Source organism: Hyla sarda, chromosome 1 (assembly GCF_029499605.1).
Source record: "Hyla sarda isolate aHylSar1 chromosome 1, aHylSar1.hap1, whole genome shotgun sequence".
Taxonomy (NCBI): domain Eukaryota; kingdom Metazoa; phylum Chordata; class Amphibia; order Anura; family Hylidae; genus Hyla; species Hyla sarda.
In genome coordinates this window covers 411,305,873-411,329,870 of record NC_079189.1, presented here as the reverse complement: position 1 = coordinate 411,329,870, position 23,998 = coordinate 411,305,873, and the positions used below count along the sequence as shown (strand labels likewise).

At 42.6% G+C, this 23,998-nt stretch overlaps 3 protein-coding genes across 5 annotated transcripts in view; 2 read left to right on the top strand and 1 right to left on the bottom strand.

The window, feature by feature from the left end:
- The window catches only part of EWSR1 (EWS RNA binding protein 1), a 34,538-nt gene extending 33,451 nt beyond the window's left edge, over positions 1-1,087 (top strand). Inside the window, exon 17 of the mRNA XM_056528724.1 lies at positions 60-1,087. Coding sequence (XP_056384699.1) covers positions 60-99 — 40 coding nt within the window. The 3' untranslated portion in view covers positions 100-1,087. The remainder of the gene's footprint in view (positions 1-59) is intronic.
- An 11,022-nt stretch (positions 1,088-12,109) lies between these two features.
- On the bottom strand, positions 12,110-20,335 carry LOC130279749 (uncharacterized). 2 transcript variants are annotated; one of them, XR_008846017.1, is made up of 2 exons: positions 19,798-19,937; positions 12,110-12,679 (listed from the first exon to the last, which is right to left on the bottom strand). XR_008846017.1 is itself a non-coding variant. In XM_056528722.1 (2 exons), the coding sequence occupies exons 1-2, from the start codon at positions 20,333-20,335 to the stop codon at positions 12,257-12,259; spliced, it is 696 nt and encodes a 231-aa protein (XP_056384697.1). In that variant the 3' UTR covers positions 12,110-12,256. The 2 variants fall into 2 exon arrangements, 1 of the variants encoding a protein (XP_056384697.1); XM_056528722.1 differs by lacking the exon at positions 19,798-19,937 and adding an exon at positions 20,063-20,335.
- Positions 20,205-23,998, top strand: part of GAS2L1 (growth arrest specific 2 like 1) — a 34,357-nt gene continuing 30,563 nt past the window's right edge. Inside the window, exons 1-2 of one of the 2 annotated variants that reach the window (XM_056528721.1) lie at positions 20,205-20,314; positions 22,445-23,099. In XM_056528721.1, the coding sequence (XP_056384696.1) occupies positions 22,476-23,099 (624 nt within the window). In that variant the 5' untranslated portion in view covers positions 20,205-20,314; positions 22,445-22,475. Of the gene's footprint in view, positions 20,315-20,335; positions 20,472-22,444; positions 23,100-23,998 lie in introns of those variants that run through there. The other variant, XM_056528720.1, reaches the window with a different exon arrangement.

Sequence of the window (23,998 nt, the reverse complement as noted above, 5' to 3'; positions counted from 1 at the left end):
TTTTTTCTTGTTTTTTTGAGAAAAAATTGATCACAAAAATCTTTTTTTCTTTCCACTAGGAGTGATCACCGCCAGGAGCGCAGGGAGAGACCCTACTAGCAGTTTAAAGCCTCCTTTACTACCAGATTTATTTTTTAAGCCAGAAATGTTTTAAATTTATAATTCCATATTTATAATGCTAGCATGGAGTCCTTCCATTGTTACATTATGACTATACTTTGTCTGTAGTTATTCACAATTTGTGGAGATATTAAAATGGAAGTTTAATGGTAGTACCAATGTTTTTGTTTTATATTTTTCCCGAAACCCAATAATTCCAGGCTTTGTCTGTAAAATATACATTTTAAGTTTTACAGAAGTGGATTTGTCAGCATGTACAACTTTAAAGGATGGAGAGTGTGTGACTATTAATTTCTCGGCTTGTTCCATCATACTTGGCCCATTTTTGTGGGCCACTGTTGAGCTCGTTTCCCCTTTCAAGTGTTTAAAAGATCAGGGTTTTAGTATGATTGATACATGTTTGCTTTTTCCTGTTTTTGCAAGAAATTTTTTTTTTGGGGGGGGGGGGGGGGGGAAATGTTGTGAATTTTATACTTTGGCTTGTACTGGTTGTTGACTCCCACATTACAATAATAAAACTCTGTAAACCAGTGTCTAATATAAGGTTTCTGGTCTTGGATGAATAAACAATCAGATTTCAGAGCAATGTTAAATTATCAGTGGAAAATAACATCACACAAGGCCTAACACAGCAGATCTGTTCCAATAAAAATCTATAGTCTAAAAATGAAAGAAAGTTGACTGGTTATGGGCAACAGACAGATTTTCTCTTAAACAAGCAGTTTTAGGAACAAAAGCTAGCTTGGTTTCTTCAAGAATGGCTATAAATAACACCAGTCATTTAGTTGATTATCACTCATGATTAACTAAAGAAGCGTAATCCTTTTTAATCCTAGAGGATTCTATGAATGCTCATTCAACACACAATGGTTGAAAGGCTGACTTAAAGTGAATGCCACTAAAGTGTTTTTTGTTTTTTTTGTTCCATTTTTACTGCTAAGAAACACAATAAAAATACATGTTTCTGTATCTGGCTCTATTTTCTGACTGCAAGTCTTCAATTTTGTATATTATGGGGGCAGCCATCTTTGTATTTAGCAACATCATGTACTGCAAGCTCCATGGATAAAGACAAAATAGTATGCAGTATATCCTATTCAATACTAAGGAAGTGTTTTGTAGGCATGCTCTGACCTGTGCAGGAGTCCTTCTTCAGGGAGTAGGAAACTTGGCTCTGAGCAACAGATTTTGTGATCCTCTTATCTGATGGTGTCATCTTTCATTGTAATTGTAAAGAGTAGCCTTTAAGTGGAAAGTGATCAATACAAAGCAGGAAGTGTCCAGAATGTAAACTGCAGGCTTTCTGGATTATTATAACCCCTTAACGACCACGAGTGTATTTGCACTCGCAACCAGCTCCCATTAGGTGAAGCGCACTCAGGTTGTGATCAGCAACCAGGACCCAAGGCTAATACCGGACATCACCAATCGGGCTGATGTCCTGTATTAACCCTTTAGACCACAATAAATGATCACTGTGTCTAAACTGGGAGAAAATATTGACTGTTAGCTCAGCAGAGCTGTTCGGGACTGCTGCTGTAAAATGACAGCATCCTGAGAGGACAGTGGGAGGTGCCTTACCTAGCTCCTTGATGTCCGATCAGCATTTGATTGCTCAAAGCCTGAGATCCAGGCTGGAGCAATGGAGCACAGATTACTGATCAATGCTATGGTACAGCATTGTTCAGTGTATGCAATCTGCATGTAATAGTCCCCTATTGGGGGCTACAACAATCTTCTAAGTGTAAAAAGAACATTTCTAACAATTTGTTTTCCCTTAGTCCTAACAGTGGCACAGATGGGGTATTCTGCAAGTGGACTGGTTAGGACTGGTGGAAATTTTGTCAAACTTAAATAAATGTCTAGACCCTCCCCCTTGTGTAATTACAAGTAGAAGAAAGAAACAGACAGTAAGGGAGGGATTGATGAGCCACTGTTAGGACTAGGGGAAAACAAATTATTGTTAGAAATGAACGATTCCCTTATGTCCTAACCAGTGGCACAGATGGGATTTAGCAAGTAGATACCCCCTTGGGAGGGTACTCATTCCTGGCAGAGGATACCAACTGCCCAAATGAGGAATAGCTAGCTATTCTAGAATCTACTCTATATAGTGAGATGAAAGTGGAGTGAGACCTCCAAGAAGCACACTTACAGATGAGTTCCAAAGGAATCGAGATGCTTTCTGCAAAAGAGGTAGCTGCTGCACTTGTAGAGTGAGATTTAACAAATTCAGGGGGCTCCTGACCCTGGGAAACACTCCCGACATGGGTCCTCCAAGCATCTAGGAAATGGTGGACACGTCCACCTACAGGAAGGGATGGGTAAGGAAGTGGGGACAGAGTGGGAGCACTGGCCGGTATCAGAGCCTCAAGGAGGCCCGTAGTCAGGGCGGCAAGGATCTTCCACCCTTGGAGCCCCTGGGGCATCTACCGCCCCTTAGCTTTTGGGACCCCCAATCCTTCTGGGGTTTGGCTTGGGAGCCAGATCTGGCTCCATACCTCTTTCCTCGACTGTGAAAGGACTGCTGAGGAAGAGATTTCCCTTTCCGATCAGAAAGTCCCTCCATAACACTGAATCTGAGAATCTGTTTCTCAGGAACTTAGCCTCCTCAGAAGAGGCTATCGCCACAGTGTCGGATGCCAAGACGGTGGAATAAGTGCGCCAGAAAGCGCAATCGGCCTTACGGTCCATGGCATCCTGGAGTAGAGCTGGGCGGTATGACCAAATATGTGTATCACAGTATTTATTTATGGTGGTTCCACAGTATATAACGGTATCCCCCCCAAAAAAAAATCATGTGACCCACGAGCGCTGTTCTGCTTCAACCCTCCCCAATTATCAGCCCAGCGCTGTCCCTATCAGGGTATATACTCACACCACCTGCAAGTGCTGCCCTCCTCGTCCTCCTGTTCCTGTTGTTGCGGCCCTCCAGCGCTGTCACTCAATACTGTACGCTGTATCCCTATGCCCGGGCTGCAAAAGATAAACTAAAACTTTAACACACCTTCCTACGTCTGCCTCACGCCCTTCCTGTAGACTGGAACGTCTGAGAGCCGGCAGCCAATCACTGGCTACAGCGATGTTCTGCCTCGGCCGATGCCGGGCCGGCTTCTTACATGACTCAACCAATCACTGGCCGAGGCGGAACATCGCTGGGGGGCGGGAGCAGGTCCGGTCTGACAGGGGAAGGTGAGTTAAAGTTTATTTTGTTTACCTTTTGCAGCTCGGGCATAGGGATACAGCTTTCAGTATAGTGTCAGCGCCGGCAGGCCGCAACAGGAGGACAAGGAGGGCACCGCTTGCGGGTGATCTGTGAGTATTTACCCTGATGGGGACAGCGCAGCGCTGATAATTGGGGGTTTGAAGCAGAACAGCCCTCGCGGATCACATATGATTAGTTCCCTGATGTGGGGACAGCGCAGCGCTGGGTTGATAATGAATTAATTCCCAAGGGGTTAGGGGCCCAACCGGTATTGCGGAATGGGAAAAATTCATATCGTGCAGCACAAAAATTTCGGTATGAAACAGTATACCGTCCAGCACTATCCTGGAGGCTAGAGCCATCATCCGAGGGTACCAAGGTCCGTTTGGATAATTTGGAGAGAGCCAAATCCAACTTAGGCACAGGTCCCCAGGAAGATACCTGGTCTCCCTGCATCGGGAACATACTTTTGAAGCGCTTGGTAAGCACGGGACCTTTCTCCGGCTTCTTCCAGTCTGTCTTCATTAACTCCTTCCCGACCTATGACATACCTGTACGTCATGGGTGGCAAGGTGTTCCCGACCCATGACATACAGGTACGTCATGAACGTTTTTGCCGCTACTCGCGGCATCCTGCTGCGCCCGGTAAGATGGTGGCTATCACTGATAGCCAGCCATCTTACCATGCGACCATGGGGGGGTTTCATCCACCCCACCCCCAGCAATCGCTGCTATCAGCTAGTCAAATCTGACTAGCTGATAGCAGCGTTTCGCTATGAGAATACTTAGCAGCGCGGTGTGAGAGTCTGGATCACGGGGATCGGGACACACACCGCTTTGCTAACTGTCCCTTACCCGTCCATGTGGCGTCCCGAGCGGTCCCGGCGCAAGCGACGTCCTCCAGGCGGTCCCGGCGGCGCTGCGTCCCGGCGGTGAGTTTCCGGCAGCAGTGCGGCATCTTCATTGGCAGCAATGAAATCGCCGTAAAGCGATCTCACTGCTGCCTCTGGGAGTTTCAAAACTGCAACTCCCAGCATGCCCAGACAGCCTTTGGCTTTCTGGGCATGCTGAGAGTTGTAGTTTTGCAACATATGGAGGTCCACAGTGTGGAGACCACTGTATAATGGTCTCCAATCTGTGCTCTTCCAGATGTTGCAAAACTACAACTCCCAGCATGCTCAGTCTGTCCAGGCATGCTGGGAGTTGTAGTTCTCTAACATCTGGAAGAGCACAGATTGGAGACCATTATACAGTGGTCTCCAAACTGTGGACCTCCAGATGTTGCAAAACTACAACTCCCAGCATGCCCAGACTGCCCAAGCATGCTGGAAGTTGTAGTTCGGCAACATCTGATCCTTCAGATATTGCCCAACTACAACTTCCAGCATGCCTGGGCATTCTGGGCATGCTGGGAGTTGTAGTTTTGCAACAACTGGAGGCACACTAGTTGGAAAACATTGTCAGTTTCCTACCTCAGTGCCTCCAGCTGTTGCAATTGTTGCAAAACTATAACTCCCAGCATGCACTGACAGACCATGCATGCTGGGAGTTGTAGTTTTGCAACAGCTGGAGGCACACTGGTTTGGAAACATTAAGTTTGGTTGCAAACTTAGTGTTTCCAAACCAGTGTGCCTCCAGCTGTTGCAAAACTACAACTCCCAGCATGCACGGACAGCCAAAGGGCATGCTCGGAGTTTGCAACAGCTGGATGTTTGCCCCTCCCCCCCCCCCCCCTCCCCCAATGTGAATGTACAGGGTACACTCACATGGGTGGAGGTTTACAGTGAGTGCTGCAAGTTTGAGATGGCGCAAATTTTGCGCTGCAGCTCAAACTTCCAGCGGCAAACTTGCTGTGAACCTCTGCCCATGTGACTGTACCCTAAAAACACTACACTACACTAACACTAACCTAAAATAAAAAAACACTAAATATACACATACCCCTACACAGCCCCCCTCCCCAAAAAAAATGAAAAACGTCTGGTACGCTACTGTTTCCAAAACGGAGCCTCCAGCTGTTGCAAAATAATAACTCCCAGTATTGCCGGACAGCCATTGACTGTCCAAGCATGCTGGGAGTTTTGCAACAGCTGGAGGCACCCTGTTTGGAAATCATTGGCATAGAATACCCCTATGTCCACCCCTATGCAAATCCCTAATTCAGGCCTCAAATGCGCATGGCGCTCTCACTTTGGAGCCCTGTCGTATTTCAGGGCAACAGTTTTGGGACACATATGGGGTATCGCCGTACTCGGGAGAAATTGCCTTACAAATTTTGGGGGGCTTATTCTTCTTTAACCCCTTATGAAAAGGTGAAGTTGGGGTCTACACCAGCATGTTAGTGTAAAAAAATAAATTTTTTACACTGACATGCTGGTGTTGCCCTATACTTTTTATTTTCACAAGAGGTAAAAGGGAAAAAAGACCCTCTAAATTTGTAATGCAATTTCTCCCGACTACGGAGATACCCCATATGTGGACGCAAAGTGCTCTGGGGGCGCACAACAAGGCCCAGAAGGGAGAGTGCACCATGTACATTTGAGGCGATTTGCACAGGGGTGGCTGATTCTTACAGCAGTTCTGATAAACGCAAAACAATAAATATCCATATGTGACCCCATTTTGGAATCTACACCCCTCACGGAATGTAATAAGGGGTGCAGTGAGCATTTACACCCCACTGGTGTATGACATATTTTTGGAACAGTGGTCTGTGAAAATGAAAAATTAAATTTTTAATTTGCACAGTCCACTGTTTCAAATATCTCTGTCACTGAACAAACACAATTGGCTAACAGGCAATTGCGTAAACTGGATCCTATCATAACCTATCTACACCAAAAAAAGAGATACCAGTATACTGAATGAATACAAAAATAGTGAGTAAGCTTTAGTCAAGTGCATTATAAAAAGACATCATACATAAAATACAAGGTACTATACAGATGAAAGCTACAGAAAAAAGGTAGTGATAATGAATCCACAAAGGTAAACAATAAGGACGGCAGGGATACAGTACACAGATATCAAATTGCAACATGCCCATGAATATTGAAAATAAATAATGGAAAATACATATACCAAATATGTAAGGCTGGTATATGTCCTCAATGAGGCTATAAGTAAAGTGCAAATAATCAATTGTATTGCACCTAGCCCTACTCAGAGGTCAGTCAGCAGCATTACAAAGTGGTAAAAAAAAAGGGGAAGAGCATGAAAGACAGCATAAAATATCAAATACCTGCCATACACCAGTAGGGGAGATCACTACCTGTACCCCAACGCGCGTTTCGCGTATGGGCTTTGTCAGGGGGCGTGTCTAGTACTGAAGGGCGTTCATATTTATAGTGGTCCTCCTAATACAATTGGTTAGGGCTAGGTTGAGGGGCAGCTAATTCAGTCAATGGTCATGGGTGTTATACAATCTCACCTACTTGAAACTGTGCATCACTTCTGACAGCCTACGTGATAGGGCAGATGCCGTGTGTGGCGCTGGTGCCCGCTGTCTCGGCGGGTGACGTAACTTCCTCCAGCGCCACATACGGTCCGGCTCCCGATCACCTGACTCGTACGTCACCGAACTGAGATCGCATGACCGATGCGCCACAGCGTCCCATAGCGCATCATACCCATGCGATCACAGTACAGCTCCGTGACAGACGAGTCAGCCGATCACGTGATGTGCACAACTCACATGATCCCTATCAGCGCCGGCTTTACTACCAGGGAAGAGATCACTATAGTAACAATAGCTCATGCAGTCACATGATAATAGTCACATGCCTAATATAGCCAATAATATCATAATGAAGGAGAGGAAAAATAGTAATAAAAAATATAATAAAGGAATCATCACCAGTATGTGAAAAATACGTGAAAGGTGCTCAAAGTGCAAAAGACCAAACGTGACAATAGTGCAAAATCAATAAAGGTATATACTTACCTAATGAGATAAATATAATAATAGACGTGGTGTTAATCCCATAAGAATAAATAATCACAACTCATAGATGTATCAATTAACCCTCTAAAAAAATCTTAAGAGACAATTCAAATAATTTATAATAGAAAATCAATAAACATATTTACTGTAAAAAATAATAAATAAAACAAAAAAATATATAAAAGAAAAATATTTATATGTCCCCAGTGAGACTAAATATGAGAAAATTAATAATGTGAAATAATATACTCTACACAAATTCATATTGTGGTGCGTCAAATGTGACATCATATACAAAAAATTGAAACCATAATATGAGTACATCAAAACCAATAGGGTGAAACAAATACATGATCAAGATATATGTGACACTAACATAAAAGAAATTAGATAGTACATAATTATATAAATGTATACAATATTATAGTAATAAAATCTATATATAAATGATATGAATAAAGTGACCAAATTTAAATTAAAAATGATCATCATATATTAATACATTATAAATCTCCCTGGTGTATGGCAAGGTTCAGAAGATTATTAAATAATTCACGTCTCAATAACTGGCGCACAACAAGAAATATCAATATGACCATCCACACAGAAGTATCCAGCCCCTCAGGCCACAAAGCAGAACATCCTAAGGATAAAGAAAATGGAAAAGGGAAGAAAAGCAAAAAGAAATGAATGAGAGTAAAATAATATTAAAATCAAGAAACAATAAAAAACTCCAATCAAGGAGTGGACTAGACACAAAAAGAAACGGAGTTAACTCATAAATATACCTAATTATAGAAATGGCGCAAAGCTGGCGTGATCATTAAGGCCTTCAGGGTATAAAGTTTTCAACCTGTATATCCATCTTGTCTCCATACGAGCAAGCTGCACTTTCCAGTTCCCGCCTCTGGTACCAATGAAAACACGGTCAATTCCTCTTACCGAGAATCCGTGTGGGTCACTATCATGATGTTGTTTGAAATGCCGTGGAATTGTTGTTAATTTTGTAGTGTCCATTTCCTTATTGGCTGCCAAAATTCCAAGTACGTGTTCTCGAGTGCGTCTTCGAAGCTCTCTGGTCGTCATCCCGATGTAAATGAGGCCGCAAGGGCATGTTGCATGATATATCACCCCTATGGTATCGCATGAGATCCTGTGAGTGATGGTAAAAATACGTGAGCCATCTGAATTAGGAAATACAGTATCTGTACAAATATTGGCACAGGCCTTGCATTTACCACAGGGGGCACATCCCCATCTGGGTTTAGGTCTCTCAAAAGCTGGTTTCTGAACTAAGGCTCGGTGATGACTCTGGACCAACATGTCCCGTAAATTGGGTGACCGTTGGAAGGTGATTGATGGTCTTGGACGTAAGTATAACTTGACTATATATTATTGGCTATATTAGGCATGTGACTATTATCATGTGACTGCATGAGCTATTGTTACTATAGTGATCTCTTCCCTGGTAGTAAAGCCGGCGCTGATAGGAATCATGAGAGTTGTGTACATCACGTGATCGGCTAACTCGTCTGTCACGGAGCTGTACTGTGATCGCATGGGTATGATGCGCTTTGGGATGCTGTGGCGCATCGGTCATGTGATCTCGGTTCGGTGACGTACGAGTCAGGTGATCGGGAGCCGGACCGGATGTGGCGCTGGAGGAAGTCACGTCACCCGCCGAGACAGCGGGCACCAGCGCCACACACGGCATCTGCCCTATCACGTAGGCTGTCAGAAGTGATGCACAGTTTCAAGTAGGTGAGATTGTATAACACCCATGACCATTGGCTGAATTAGCTGCCCCTCAACCTAGCCCTAACCAATTGTATTAGGAGGACCACTATAAATATGAACGCCCTTCAGTACTAGACACGCCCCCTGACGAAGCCCATACGCGAAACGCGCGTTGGGGTACAGGTAGTGATCTCCCCTACTGGTGTATGGCAGGTATTTGATATTTTATGCTGTCTTTCATGCTCTTCCCCTTTTTTTACCACTTTGTAATGCTGCTGACTGACCTCTGAGTAGGGCTAGGTGCAATACAATTGATTATTTGCACTTCACTTATAGCCTCATTGAGGACATATACCAGCCTTACATTTTTGGTATATGTATTTTCCATTATTTATTTTCAATATTCATGGGCATGTTGCAATTTGATATCTGTGTACTGTATCCCTGCCGTCCTTATTGTTTATTAAATTATTTGAATTGTCTCTTAAGATTTTTTTAGAGGGTTAATTGATACATCTATGAGTTGTGATTATTTATTCTTATGGGATTAACACCACGTCTATTATTATATTTATCTCATTAGGTAAGTATATAACTTTATTGATTTTGCACTATTGTCACGTTTGGTCTTTTGCACTTTGAGCACCTTTCACGTATTTTTCACATACTGGTGATGATTCCTTTATTATATTTTTTATTACTATTTTTCCTCTCCTTCATTATGATATTATTGGCTATATTAGGCATGTGACTATTATCATGTGACTGCATGAGCTATTGTTACTATAGTGATCTCTTCCCTGGTAGTAAAGCCGGCGCTGATAGGGATCATGTGAGTTGTGCACATCACGTGATCGGCTGACTCGTCTGTCACGGAGCTGTACTGTGATCGCATGGGTATGATGCGCTATGGGACGCTGTGGCGCATCGGTCATGTGATCTCGGTTCGGTGATGTACGAGTCAGGTGATCGGGAGCCGGACCGGATGTGGCGCTGGAGGAAGTCACGTCACCCGCCGAGACAGCGGGCACCAGCGCCACACACGGCATCTGCCCTATCACGTAGGCTGTCAGAAGTGATGCACAGTTTCAAGTAGGTGAGATTGTATAACACCCATGACCATTGGCTGAATTAGCTGCCCCTCAACCTAGCCCTAACCAATTGTATTAGGAGGACCACTATAAATATGAACGCCCTTCAGTACTAGACACGCCCCCTGACGAAGCCCATACGCGAAACGCGCGTTGGGGTACAGGTAGTGATCTCCCCTACTGGTGTATGGCAGGTATTTGATATTTTATGCTGTCTTTCATGCTCTTCCCCTTTTTTTTTTTTACCACTTTGTAATGCTGCTGACTGACCTCTGAGTAGGGCTAGGTGCAATACAATTGATTATTTGCACTTTACTTATAGCCTCATTGAGGACATATACCAGCCTTACATATTTGGTATATGTATTTCCCATTATTTATTTTCAATATTCATGGGCATGTTGCAATTTGATATCTGTGTACTGTATCCCTGCCGTCCTTATTGTTTACCTTTGTGGATTCATTATCACTACATTTTTTCTGTAGCTTTCATCTGTATAGTACCTTGTATTTTATGTATGATGTCTTTTTATAATGCACTTGAATAAAGCTTACTCACTATTTTTGTATTCATTCAGTATACTGGTATCTCTTTTTTTGGTGTAGATATGTTTCAAATATCTGTCAAACGCCAGTGGGGTGTAAATGCTCACTGCACCCCTTATTAAATTCCATGAGGGGTATAGTTTCCAAAATGGGGTCACATGTGGGGGGGTCCACTGTTCTGGCACCATAGGGGCTTCCTAAATGGGACATGCCCCCCAAAAACCCTTTCAGAAAAACTCACTTTCCAAAATCCCATTGTCGCTCCTTCCCTTCTGAGCCCTCTACTGCACCCGCCGAACACTTGACATACGCATATGAGGTATTTACTTACTCAAGAGAAATTGGGTTACAAATTTTAGGGTTATTTCTCTCCTTTTACCCCTTGTAAAAATTCTAAAATTGGGTCTACAAGAAAATGCGAGTGTAAAAAATTAAGATTTAGAATTTTCTCCTTCACTTTGCTGCTATTCCTGTGAAACACCTAAAGGGTTAAAACACTTACTGAATGTCATTTTGAATACTTTGGGGGGTGCAGTTTTTATAATGGGGTCATTTATGGGGTATTTCTAATATGAAGACCCTTAAAATCCACTTCCAACCTGAACTGGGCCCTGAAAAATTACGATTTTGAAAATCTTAAGAAAAATTGGAAAATTGCTGCGGAACTTTGAAGCCCTCTGGTGTCCTCCAAAAGTAAAAACTTGTAAATTTTTTTATGCAAACACAAAGTAGACATATTGTATATGTGAATCAATATGTAATTTATTTGGATATCCATTTTCCTTTCAAGCAGAGACTTTTAAAGTTAGAAAAATGCTAAATTTTCAAAATTTTCATGAAATTTTTAGATTTTTTACCAAGAAAGGATGCAAATATCAGTGAAATTTTACCAATAACATAAAGTAGAATATGTCACGAAAAAACAATCTCGGAATCAGAATGATAAGTAAAAGCATTCCAGAGTTATTAATGTTTAAAGTGACAGTGGTCAGATTTTCAAAAAATGCCCAGGTCCTGAAGGTGAAAATGGGCTGGGTCATGAAGGGGTTAAAGGGGTACTCCCGTGGAAAACTTTTTTTTTTTTTTTTTTTTTAAATCAACTGGTGCCAGAAAGTTAAACAGATTTGTAAATTATTTCTATAAAAAATTCTTAATCCTTCCAGTACTTTTTAGGGGCTGTATACTTCAGAGGAAATATTTTTATTTTTAGATTTCTCTGATGTCATGACCACAGTGCTCTCTGCTGACCCCTGCTGTCCATTTTAGGAACTGTCCAGAGCAGCATATGTTTGCTATGGGGATTTTCTCCTGCTCTGGAAAGTTCCTAAAATGCGACAGCAGAGGTCAGCAGAGAGCACTGTGGTCATGACATCAGAGAAATCTAAAAATGTAAGCATTTCCTCTTTAGTATATAGCCCTTACAAAGTACTGGAAGGATTAAGATTTTTTTAATAGAAGTAATTTACAAATGTGTTTAATTTTCTGGCACCAGTTGATTTATAAAAAAAAAAAGTTTTCCATGGGAGTCCCTCTTTAAAGACAGAAGGGAATCATCTGCTTTAAAGGCCCTAGGCTCCTTAGAGGCAGACGTAGAGGCTTCACCCCCTTTCGGCATCATGGTCCTCCAACCTGATAGACCTTAGCAGCCTCTGTGTTTTCTCCGGAAAAGAAGAAATACTGAAACTTGTCTTCTTCCTCAGATGAAGAGGACTGGGAGTCATCACGCGCTGCTTCCCCGGACACTTCCATCGACCTTGGAGGCGAAGCTGGTCTTGAACGCTTAGCGGACACCATCTGCTTTAGCTCATCAATGGAAGCTCCCATGGAATTCATGTTAGAGGACAAAAAATCTTTGACCCAGACAACCATGTCCTGGATAGTGGGTTCCTGCTTGTATCTGGCATGGCACAAGGGACAGTGAGAAAATTGGTAGTTGTCCTCTAGCAAGGTCTGACAATCGTGGCACTGTAAGTGCTTCCTTTTGGAGGTCGACTTTTTACCAGGAGCCTCCCGGGAACCGTCAGCAGACGATATGCTCTGCAAGACAGGAGCAGTAAAAATAAATAAATAAAAAGGGAAAAAACTGTACCACAAGGAAAGCACAGAGAAGGCAACAAACAAGTCACAAAATGGCAAGCTATAGAGGCAGCAAGGCTCAATAGCAATCTCAAAGATAAAGTAGGCTGTGAACTACAAGCACTAATGCTCAAGGAGGCCACCAGATCCTTCTGAGCGGACTTAAATAGGGCCCAGTACTGATTGGGCCATAAGCTCCTCCAAATATGGGAGGAATAAACAAAATTCCTCCAGGGAGAGGAAAACCGGTATCAGGTAGACAAGAACACATAGGCGGACAGAGCTGCCTGGTAATATTAGAAAGAGGGGCTAGGAAATCCGAGCCCAAGGCGTCAATAGAAAAGTTAAAATTAGAAAAATAAGGGGGGTCCTGGTAAACTAAAAGCAGGACCCAACCACCAGTCATAACCTCTGTCTGGGAGGACAGAAAAAAACACAAGGGGGTGGGGCTCTTTCCCCCTATATATAGGGGGTGGAAGGGTCTAGACATTTATTTAAGGTTCTCAATAAAATTTACACCCCATCTGTGCCACTGGTTAGGACGTAAGGGAAAAATATATTAAACTGCACGGTCAATGGCGTGCACGTAAAAAAAAATCCAAAATCCAAAATTGCATATTTTTGGTTACTTTGTATACCCTAAATGTATAAAAAGTAATCAAAAAATCCAATCTAAACATTGATGGCACTGATAAAAACTTCAGATCAAGACGCAAAAAATTAGCCCTCATACCGCCCCGTAAAAGGAAAAATAAAAGTTATAGGGGTCAGAAAATAGCGTTTTAATTGCAATTTTGCCCCACAAATTTTTTGTTGGCTTTGCCATAAATTTTTGGGTAAAATGATTGATGTCATTAGAAAGTACAATTGATGGTGCAACAAACAAGCCCTCATATGGGTCTGTAGGTGCAAAATGTGGTGGCCCCCAGTTACTGAAATCAGCTGGGCATGGATCCATCGTACTGCGAAGGGGTTAAAAATGTTCAACTTAATTTTTTTTAATGCTACAGAAAAATGCAAGCTAACTGCAAATTGATTCAAGAATTTTTTTTTTATTTGCAGAACCCTCCCCCCCCCTCCCCAATTAGTGGTTTTCAGACCATGAAAAAAATGGCTGTCTCTGGGAGAGAAACAATACATTTTGAAGAAAAACACTGACCCAGAAGAATACTCTAGAAGTAAAGCATTTCTTAAGTCCATGTTTGTATTTTACTATTGACTTTCATCAAACATCTGGCTATAAATGCACAGTTTTTGCCAATTTAAAAAAAAAAAAAAAACCTTGGCATTTTCCCAGAACACTTTTCAAAGGCTGTCTGAGCATGTTGGGAGGCACTGCAACAGCTGGAGGCACTGTGGTTGGGGAAACACTGGATTACAGCTTGAGTGTATGGTCACACAGAATGGATCCGCATTTTATGCTGCGGATCCACTGAGGACTGACCCTACAGTTTTCCTCCATCTGTGCCTGCCTGCTTGTAGCGGCGGCAATCTGCCAGCAAGAGGAGACACAAAGCAATCTGCGAGTCTCCGCACGCATGCGCAGTGTACTCGCAGACATAGCGGCCGTGCTTCCTGAGCTAGGCTGAGGGCAGCCGCGATGTGTGCAGCGACTCGCAGAACATTGGCTGCTTGTAGTGGTGTGAGCAAGCAGGCACACTGTAGTGTTAAATATGCTGCGGCTTTCTTCCGTGTGACCCTACCCTTATACTCTAATCATGCAAGCAGTTTTATCCCTGCCAAACATGGTAGTGGGATACTTAAATGTATCCAGCCACAATAAAGCATTTTATTTGAGAATAACAGCTACACAGAGGGACTATACCCCAGAGTACAAAGCCTTATTAGTTGATGTGTTTTTTTGTTTGTTTGTTTTTTAAATATATAATATAGCTTTGAAGCCGTTCTACATTGGCTGTTGCTCAGCAGTTTATAAATGGTGGGCATATAACACCCCTATGTTTTTTTAATATAGGAAATATGGGAATGTCCATTTTTGTCAAGCGTCTAGTATCTGTAACAGGAGCTGATAAGCACTCTCAACAGGCTGTATGAATGGAAAAGATCCTGTGACGGCAGATGCCTGCACTTAGCAAACTTCCTTCCAGTAACGCCCAGCCATAAACTGTCTGCTGACCAAATGACTTAATTTCTATTCCACCCATGCCATCCTGGAAAAAAGTATGCTGAAGTTTAATCCTATTTAATCCCAGGTAAAGAGCATCATACAGGTCAGCCAAAAGGTTTCTTAGCAGAGAAGCATGTAAAGCGCTGTCATAAGAAATCTTGTGCACTTGGCATGTCATACTAGGGGGAATTTATCAAAACCTGTGCAGAGGGGAAAGTGGTGCAAATGCCCAAAGCAACAATTATGCTTTTTTAATTTTTCTTATTATAATTAAAGCAATCTGATTGAATGTTATGGGCAACTGCACCACTCTTCCTTTTGCAAAGCTTTTGATAGGTTTAAGTTTTGACACTTCATTTTCCAGAAATTTCTACTACACAATTTAACAAACCGCAATGTTGAGATCACTGCTTTCTAGTTGATCTGTAAAATATCAAGAAGATATATGTGGGGCCAGTATTTTAATTGGATATAAAACAGTCTGCTTTAGGCCTTTTTTCATGTATGTGTCATAAGAGGTTTGAACATGTGCTTTGGCTGCAATTATGAAAACATTTTGGATGTCTCTACATGTTGGCATAAACCTATTTACATTGCATGTATGTCACGTGTAAACGGTTATTGTAAGTTTGTTACCTTTACTAATGATTCTTTATGGAACATGTCACAGATACGACACCAGGAGGTCTATTGAGCTGTCATTTGGATACCTATCTATTACCATTGTCAATTGTTTCTAGAATGAGATTATTTGTAGATGACTTGAAGCTATCGACTTGTAAATCTTTACTTTTTTCTTTGTGCTTGACATACCTATAGACCTTTTGTAAAGATATGTGACAAAATAGTTACCCTTCAAATGTGAAACAATAGGAACTCATAAATTGGAGAAGTCTTCACTTTGTATTTGTCACATTCTTGCAGCCGTACTAGATTTCTTCCGCTGGATAGGATAATCCTTTGGATAGGGGATAAGATGTTTTAGGGCTGGAGTACCCCTTTAAAGAGTACCTCTCATGATCTTGTTTAATTTTATAATTTTCCCAGTTCACTACCCACATCATGATAAACCACCCCCTGCCTCTATTTTTATTATTTGTTAGTTTTCTACCTTGATATTGCTCTGTATTTCCAGATTCACAGACTGGGAAGGGGCATTCCCCAGCAAGTGTCACATCATCTGAAGCCATACAGGGGAGAACTTCCTCCCTCACTCTGATACACACAGCCCAGAGCAGTTCAGTGTGAGATGAGCTATGATTGGATAAGGCTGCACCCTATTCACTTCACCTAGTGACACTGTCTTGGTGCATCTGCTATTTTAAAGGGGTTATCCACAATAAGGTGATTTTGGTACGTACCTAGCAGGCAGTAATGGACATGCTTAGGAAGGATCTGTGCTTGTCTCGGGCTAAATGGCTATGTTGTGAGATTACCATAACACTGTGGCTAGTTTTTTGTGAACAGGTAATTCCTGATTGACTTTACTTTTTGAGCCACCCACTCATTGAAACATAAATGAGCTGCAGACCTGTGGTTTTCAATCAGGGTGCCTACAGCTGTTGCATTAGTTGCAGATTGATCTCTCTCCCACCAAGCGATCGCTCCACCCATTGAAGCAGACAGGCTCCCTGTCATCAGCGGACTAGTGAGTCAGGTCTCTGCCACATTGCAACCTGGCAAAAATCTGAGACAACAGTCATTTTGTATGCTGATAAAAATAAAAATTGGAGTGAAAATCACAGAACAATTGTGAGAAAACCGTCACACACAGGTATAGACACTATATTATGAACTACACTAACTTTACAGCCCCTGTAGCATAGTCAAATAAAAAAAAAATCCTGGAATACCCCTTTAAGCAGCAAAAACAGGACAGGCCAGCAGGAGTCCAAAGTCTGTGCAAAAGATGGGGAAAATGTGCTCTGGACAAGTAGGGAGAAAACTTAATTTTTTTTATTTTAAACAAAGTACATTAGAAAGATTTTTTTTATTTACCATAAGAAGTGCAACAGCAAAAAAATTTTTTAATGAGAGTGCCCATTTAAATAATCACGGTCATTAAAAAAATAAATAAAAAAAACCTTCTATTTGAATACCTGTGTGATTCCTAACATGTTTGTAAATCCCTTCATATACCAAAAAAACAACTCTAAAATCTTGGCCACTAGATGTCTCCCTTCCCTACAATCTCCTGTCCACTGCCTGTTCGTTTCATAATGTCCCTTGTTAAAGCCTCAGCAAGACAGATTACAGGAAGTGGGGTCGGGCTTAGCATGTGCTAGAGAGAGACTGGACACGGCTTCCCACTCAAATCAATAGGTGTCCCCCAACATGCTAGATATAATAATGTAAAAATCAAACTCTTATACAGCGACAGCCTGTTCAGTGCTATGGATAAGCCATTGCTTACTGTCCTGCAGTTTTGTTTTAGTTTTTCTCGATGTCTACTCACTTTTACTCTTGCTAAAACTCTGTGCATAAGTAACCCATTCTTCCCCCAAATGCCATCTATAAAATCAGTTCAGAGGACAGGTGGCGAGTCCCTACTTGCCTCCAGCTTGTTTGATCAACACTCCAATAATGCAGGCAGCCTCAGCAGCTTGTAGTAATGGAGTGTCGATAACACTGATCAATGCTTTGCTATAGACAGCATTGATCACTGTCTGCAATCACAAGATTGCAAGTAATAGTCATCAATGTGTCTCAAGCTGTTGCAAAACTAAACTCCCCCCCCCCCCTGAGATCCAGGCATTAGCAGTCAAGCGGCAGACTCATTGATCAATGGTATCCTATGGGATAACAATGATCAATGTAAAAGATCAGTGTGTGCAGTGTTATAGCCCCCTATGGGAGCTATAACATTGCAAAGAAATAGTTAATAAAGATCATTTAACCCCTTCCCTAATAAAAGTTTGAATCACCCCCTTTTCCCATTTAAAAAAACAAACAAAACAGTGTAAATAAAAATAAACACATGTGGTATCACTGCGTGTGGAAATGTCCGAATTATTAAAATATATCGTTAATTAAACCGCACGGTCAATGGCTTACGTGCAAAAATATTCCAAAGTCCAAAATAGCATATTTTTTGTCACTTTTTATATCATGAAAACATTAATAAAAAGCAATCAAAAAGTCGGATCAATACAAAAATGGGACCGTTAAAAACTTGAGATCACGGCACAAAAAAAGTAGCCCTCATACCGCCCCATAGGCGGAAAAATAAAAAAAGTTATAGGGGTCAGAAGATGACACAACAAAATCAAACCTATATAAGTAGGGTATTATTTTAATCGTATGGACCTACAGAATAAAGATAAGGAGTTATTTTTACCGAAAAATGTACTGTGTAGAAACGGAAGCCCCCAAAATTCACAAAATAGCGTTTTTTTTTCTTGAATTTTGTCTAACAATGATTTTTTTTTTTTTACCGTTCGCCGTAGATTTTTGGGTTAAATGACTGATGTCATTACAAAGTAGAATTGGTGGTGCAAGAAATAAGCCATAATATGGATTTTTAGGTGCAAAATTTAAAGGGTTATAATTTTTAAAAGGTGAGGAGGAAAAGACGAAAGTGGAAAAACGCTCAGTCCTTAAGGGGTTAATGGAACTGAGCTGCAATACCATACACAACCTGATGCTTTTTTTATTTGGAAGAAATCAGCTCTGTATTTCTAATCCTGGATAAACCCTTTAAAGGGGTAGTCCAGTGGTGAAAACTTATCCCCTATCCTAAGGATAGGGGATAATTTTGAGATCGCGGGGGGTCCGACCGCTGGGGCCCCCTGCGATCTCTCTGTACAGGGCCCCGGCTCTCCGGCCAGATAGCGGGTGTCGACCCCCGCACGAAGTGGTGGCCGACACGCCCCCTCAATACATCTCTATGGCAGAGCCGGAGATTGCCGAAGGCAGTGCTTCGGCTCTGCCATAAAGTTGTATTGAGGTGGCGTGTCGGCCGGCGCTTCGTGCGGAGGTCAACACGCCCCCTTCCCGCGGGATGTCGGGGCTCCGTACAGGAGATCGCAGGGGGCCCCAGCGGTCGGACCCCCCGCGATCTGCAACTTATCCCCTATCCTTAGGATAGGGGATAAGTTGTTCACCACTGGGTCACCACTGGACTACTCCTTTAATATAACCTTACCCCCAAGGGGTAAGAATGATGCAAATACACTTGTCAGAGGTTATCACCAACATCCCTAGCAACTAATAGTAAAGTTGCCCACCCCTAGTGATGAGCGGCATTGGTCATATTCGAATTTGCGATATTTCGCGTATTCATTATTTTCACATATGTGAATATTTACGTATTGGTGGAAGAAAACAGTGAGGGGGTGGGGAACTTTACTATTGGTTGCTACGGATGTTGTTGATAACCTCTGACAAGTGTATTTGCATCATTCTAATTGGCCCACAAGTGAAAAGAAGGAACATGCGAATATTCACATATGGGAATATTTGTCATTTCGAATATATAGCGAATATATTCACAATAAAAATTCTAAATGCGAAAATTCACACCCAACCCTACCCACCCCCTCACTGTTTTCCTCGAATATGCGAATATTCACATATGCGAATATAACGAATTCGCAAATACAGGACGAATATTCGTCTATATATAAGCAAAATATCGCTAATCCGATATATCGCCAATGCTGCTCATCGCTATCCGGCAGCAGGTTTCTATGGATAGCTTTCTGTCAGGTAAAACTGGCCAATCCAGATTTGGATTTTTCCAAGTAAATCTACTTCAGGTCTTTGAAGGGTTAACCGCTCAGCCAGGAATTCTCCTTCCGCATTGGCCAAGACGTTAAAATATTTAAACTTGGGATTGAGGCCAGAGAGTCTGGAGTCTGGGCAGGCGGCCTCGCCTTCCTCTGCCTGGCGTGAGCTCATCCTTAAAGCCGCAGGCCACTGTGCAGTCCGGGGAGCCGCTCCTCGCCCTTACCTTCGGCACTGGCAGGGTTAAACATCCAAGGGACCGCGCTGGGTCTGGGTTAACCCTCCCCTGGCCGGATAAGTATAGGGCTGGTGCAGTGTAATTTGTGTCCTATCCCGGGTAATGACACGGGGCAGAATATAGCATCAGAACCGCAGCGTCACTCCATTCCCGCTCCCAGTAAATGAATGGACACCCCGGGCTGGCAGGAAGTTGTAATGAAGCCCTCCGTATTCTAGAAGCGCTGGCCCTCCCAGATCTCCAGCAAAACTACCGAGAAAGGGAGGAAGCGCGGGGCCGGAGTGATCGGCTCCCACCCCCCCTCCTGTGGTCCATGGCAGGAAGGAGACGGGACGCGATGTGACAGGGATGCCAGCAAGGTGGCGACCAGGACAGGCGGGGGAGAGCGCCGCTCCCGGTGGCACAGGATTAACCTTGTGCGAAGGGCGAGGCTGCCCGGGGCTGCTAGTGTGAGCTTCACCGCCCCTCTATGGGCTAGTCCTGCCCTGCCCTGACTGCAGAATAGGTGAGACACCCGGCATGGCATCTGGAGGAAGCGCTGCTAGAGACATTTCCAACATGAGAGCGACCCTGTGTGTGTGTGCCAATGCCAGGCAGCCCCCCTCTCTGCAGGAGCTCTGAGGGGGGCCCCGAGTGTCCGCACAGCCATCCCTGTGTATGAGGTGAGATGTCCTGCGCCTACATAGAAAAAGTACAGTAAAGCCGTGTTTCCAACTCAGGGTGCCTTCAGCTGTTGCAAGACTACAATTCCCAGCATGCCCGGACAGCCGAAGGCTGTCCGGGCATGCTGGGAGTTGTAGTCTTGCAGCAGCTAGAGGCTGGTTGGGAAACACTGTAACATGGGGTTAATCTTCTCAAATAATTGTAGAAGGTAAAATGTGTGACTGGAAATCTGGTCTGGATAAGGGAATGGTCTCCTCATAGAGGTGGTCTTTTGGAGAGACGTCACTGTACATGCAGATTCCCCAATATTCCTATTTAGCGTCTGTAGTAAAATTGACGGCAGTTCTGACCCATCCATATTTGACTTAAGAAGGGAATTATTTTTATAAAATTTTTTTTTTTCCTTTTTTTTTTTTCTTCTCTCCAATGCACACACAATACGATCAAATGCAACCATATTCAGTGTATATTTTGCTGGTTTCATAGTCACATGGCCATTCCAGTGGTGGTCAATTCTTACCCTCATCCTGGTACACTGTTATGGCACCTGTTCATCCGGGAAGGGTCCTGTCGTAATATTGTGGTCCTTGGGTAACACGCTCACAGTTTTCTGTCACCTGCTTTGGGCAGATTGGGGCACCACTAAGAAAATGCCAGACTGAAAGAGCAGTGCTCAGCAGTCTTCAATTGCACAGTGTTGGTGTTTGGTGGTGTTTGGTGGTGTTTGGTGGTGTTTGGTGGTGTTTGGTGGTCTTTGTTGGTCTTTGTTGGTCTTTGTTGGTCTTTGGTGTTGGTGGTTGGTGTTTGTTGGTGGTTGGTGTTGGTGTTTTTTTTTTTTTTTTATTATATTAAATTAATATGAAAATATTTATTATTCTCATACAGAATATTTATTATTAACAAATTAATAATTATTTATATATACGTGTGTGTATGTATGTGTATGTGTATATATATATATATATATATATATATATATATATATATATATATATATATATATAATGTCAACAAAAGTGGGGGAAAATTTTTGATAATTTGGCTGTTTCTGGGACAACTGTAAGACTATATGTCTCTGAACCTACCAGCAAGGGGCATCATGAATGCGGGGTTGGGTAGGAATCGTTTAGGTCACCGTGCAAAAAACAAAAATAGGACAATCAGCGCTGGAGTTGACTATAGTAATCCATCAGATTACAGATTAGAAAATGACGTGCGGAACTGTAGTTAGTACTACGGATTTCCAGTAAGAGAAAGCTCTATGCCTTCTGGAAATTAGTGGTGGCCCAAAATAACCTATTTCACTATAGTAGTCTCCATACATGTATCACTTTGACTGGATTTCCCCAAGAAAGAGGATGACAGTGATGATGCTTGTGGCACACGTCTGGTTCATCGTCAGTATTGTCCACAGTGGGTGGGTTTGGCCCCTGAAGAAGATACACACGGGGCATATTTGTGTAGAGTCTATGGAGGGAAATTTATCAAGGGTCGTGTAGGTGACCATTTTTTCTACACCTTTTAATTTGTGTGGTGGCAACATGTACTTGCAATGTATTTATTAAACAGTGCATGGTATCTGATAAATATGGTGCTAGTACGGATTTTATTGATATTACACTTCAGTGCACCACTTTGGTTCCTCCTCTGCAATTTTTTTTTTTTTTCAAACTATGGCATAGCTACACAATTTTAGAAAAAACATCTAAAGCAAATTAAAAATCTCTAAACGGCAACTGCGACAAATTGTGTGACCGCTTAGTACCACAAAAACAGGGTAAAACCAATGATAAATTCCCCCTATTGTATGTACAGCTTTGACATATATGTTGCAAACCATTGCATTCTGCTTTGTTACCAGATCATTGCCTAAATAAAGCATTAAACTGAATGAAAACATGTTACTAGATAAATAAAAGGGTTGACAGCTCTGACATTAAGCAGGCTAATATATCGATTGTTCTCTGTGCAGGTCAGCTCACTGAAGAGTGGAATGAGAAGCAATGGCAGACCAGAGCCAAATCCAGTCATCTGCTTCCAAAAGCATCCGACCGTTCCGCTCCAGTGAAGAGTATCTGGAAGCCATGAAGGAGGACCTTACAGATTGGCTCAATATGCTGTATGACTTGGACATGGAAGCCGGCACGTTTCTGGAGGCTTTGGAGACTGGGTACTCTTTATGCCAGCATGCTAACAATCTGAACCGATTGGCCCTGGATTTTAAAGCTCAATATCCAGAGGCGGCTGCTACCATGCGACTTCCACACAAGGAGGTGACATTCCAAGTCAAGGGTGCTCTTCCCGGCTCATTCATTGCCAGGGATAATGTATCAAACTTCATTGGCTGGTGCCGGAAGGAACTTGGTATACCGGAGGTGTTAATGTTTGAGACCAATGATCTGGTGTTGAGAAGGGGTGAGAAGAGTTTTGTATTGTGCTTGCTTGAGGTGGCCCGGCGTGGTGCACGCTTTGGCATGCCAGCACCAACTCTCATTCAGATGGAAGAAGAAATTGAAGAAGAACTTAGCCGGGGCAGACCAAACACTGATCAGAAAGCATACCCACGGCCTCAAATGCCTGCCAGGCCTCCCCGTACTTTATGTGATCTCAAGAATTTGGATGAATTGGTAAGCCAAATAGGCTAAATGGGGGGGTCATATTGCTTTCTGCTGCAAATGTCTGTATCTGTATAATCCTAATACTATTAGAACACTCTATAGGTCCCTCCACATCACATTTTTTTTAATATTTTTTTTCTACAGTATATATCAGAACAACTTTACCGTGTATACTGCAAGGTAATCGCAGCAGATCCATTTTTTTTTTTGTCTTCTTGGGACTAAATTGTCTATTACTCAAACATACTGCTTCTGTGTGAGACTTTAAGTGGTAATCCAGCCTTAAAAAAAGGTTTCTGGGGAATAAGTGTCTCAATTGCACAACAGAGGCCCCAAGCACTCCATTCATTTTCTATAGGAGCGAAAGAGATACCTAGGTTTATTGCTCGGATAACTCCCATAGACAATATATGGACTATGGGCCGACCCTCAGCTCCACTTAGCGGGGAGGCTCAGTTCGATAGATTGCATAGGGGGGTCGTCACTCCCATGAGCTATAGTGATCTGTAAGGAGATGTATGATTTGGAAAAATCACCAGAGCGGAGAGTGGCTGCAAAGAACTTCTCTTACGCTGGAGGACGTATGGGCAATCTATTAATTTCGGTGGGCTATATGTAATGCTTAATTGAGCACTTAGTCCTAGATTTCCCTGCAGATTACAGCTGAAGTCTATGGAAATTCCTATAATTGAGCTATTAATGGATCATATAGGCTTCTGAAGGGATCTGCATAGTTGATGCTTTGTAAATACAGTTGTCTTCCACGAGCAGATAATCATTGCGATAAGCCATTATGCTTTGAGTCCAGTGTTGGTGCTCCGGACTCCCTCGGTGCTTCTGTTTACTTCCACTGGTAATGCGTTCTCTCTGCTCTGCTGATGATGTTCTGAACCTATTGCACTGGCCAT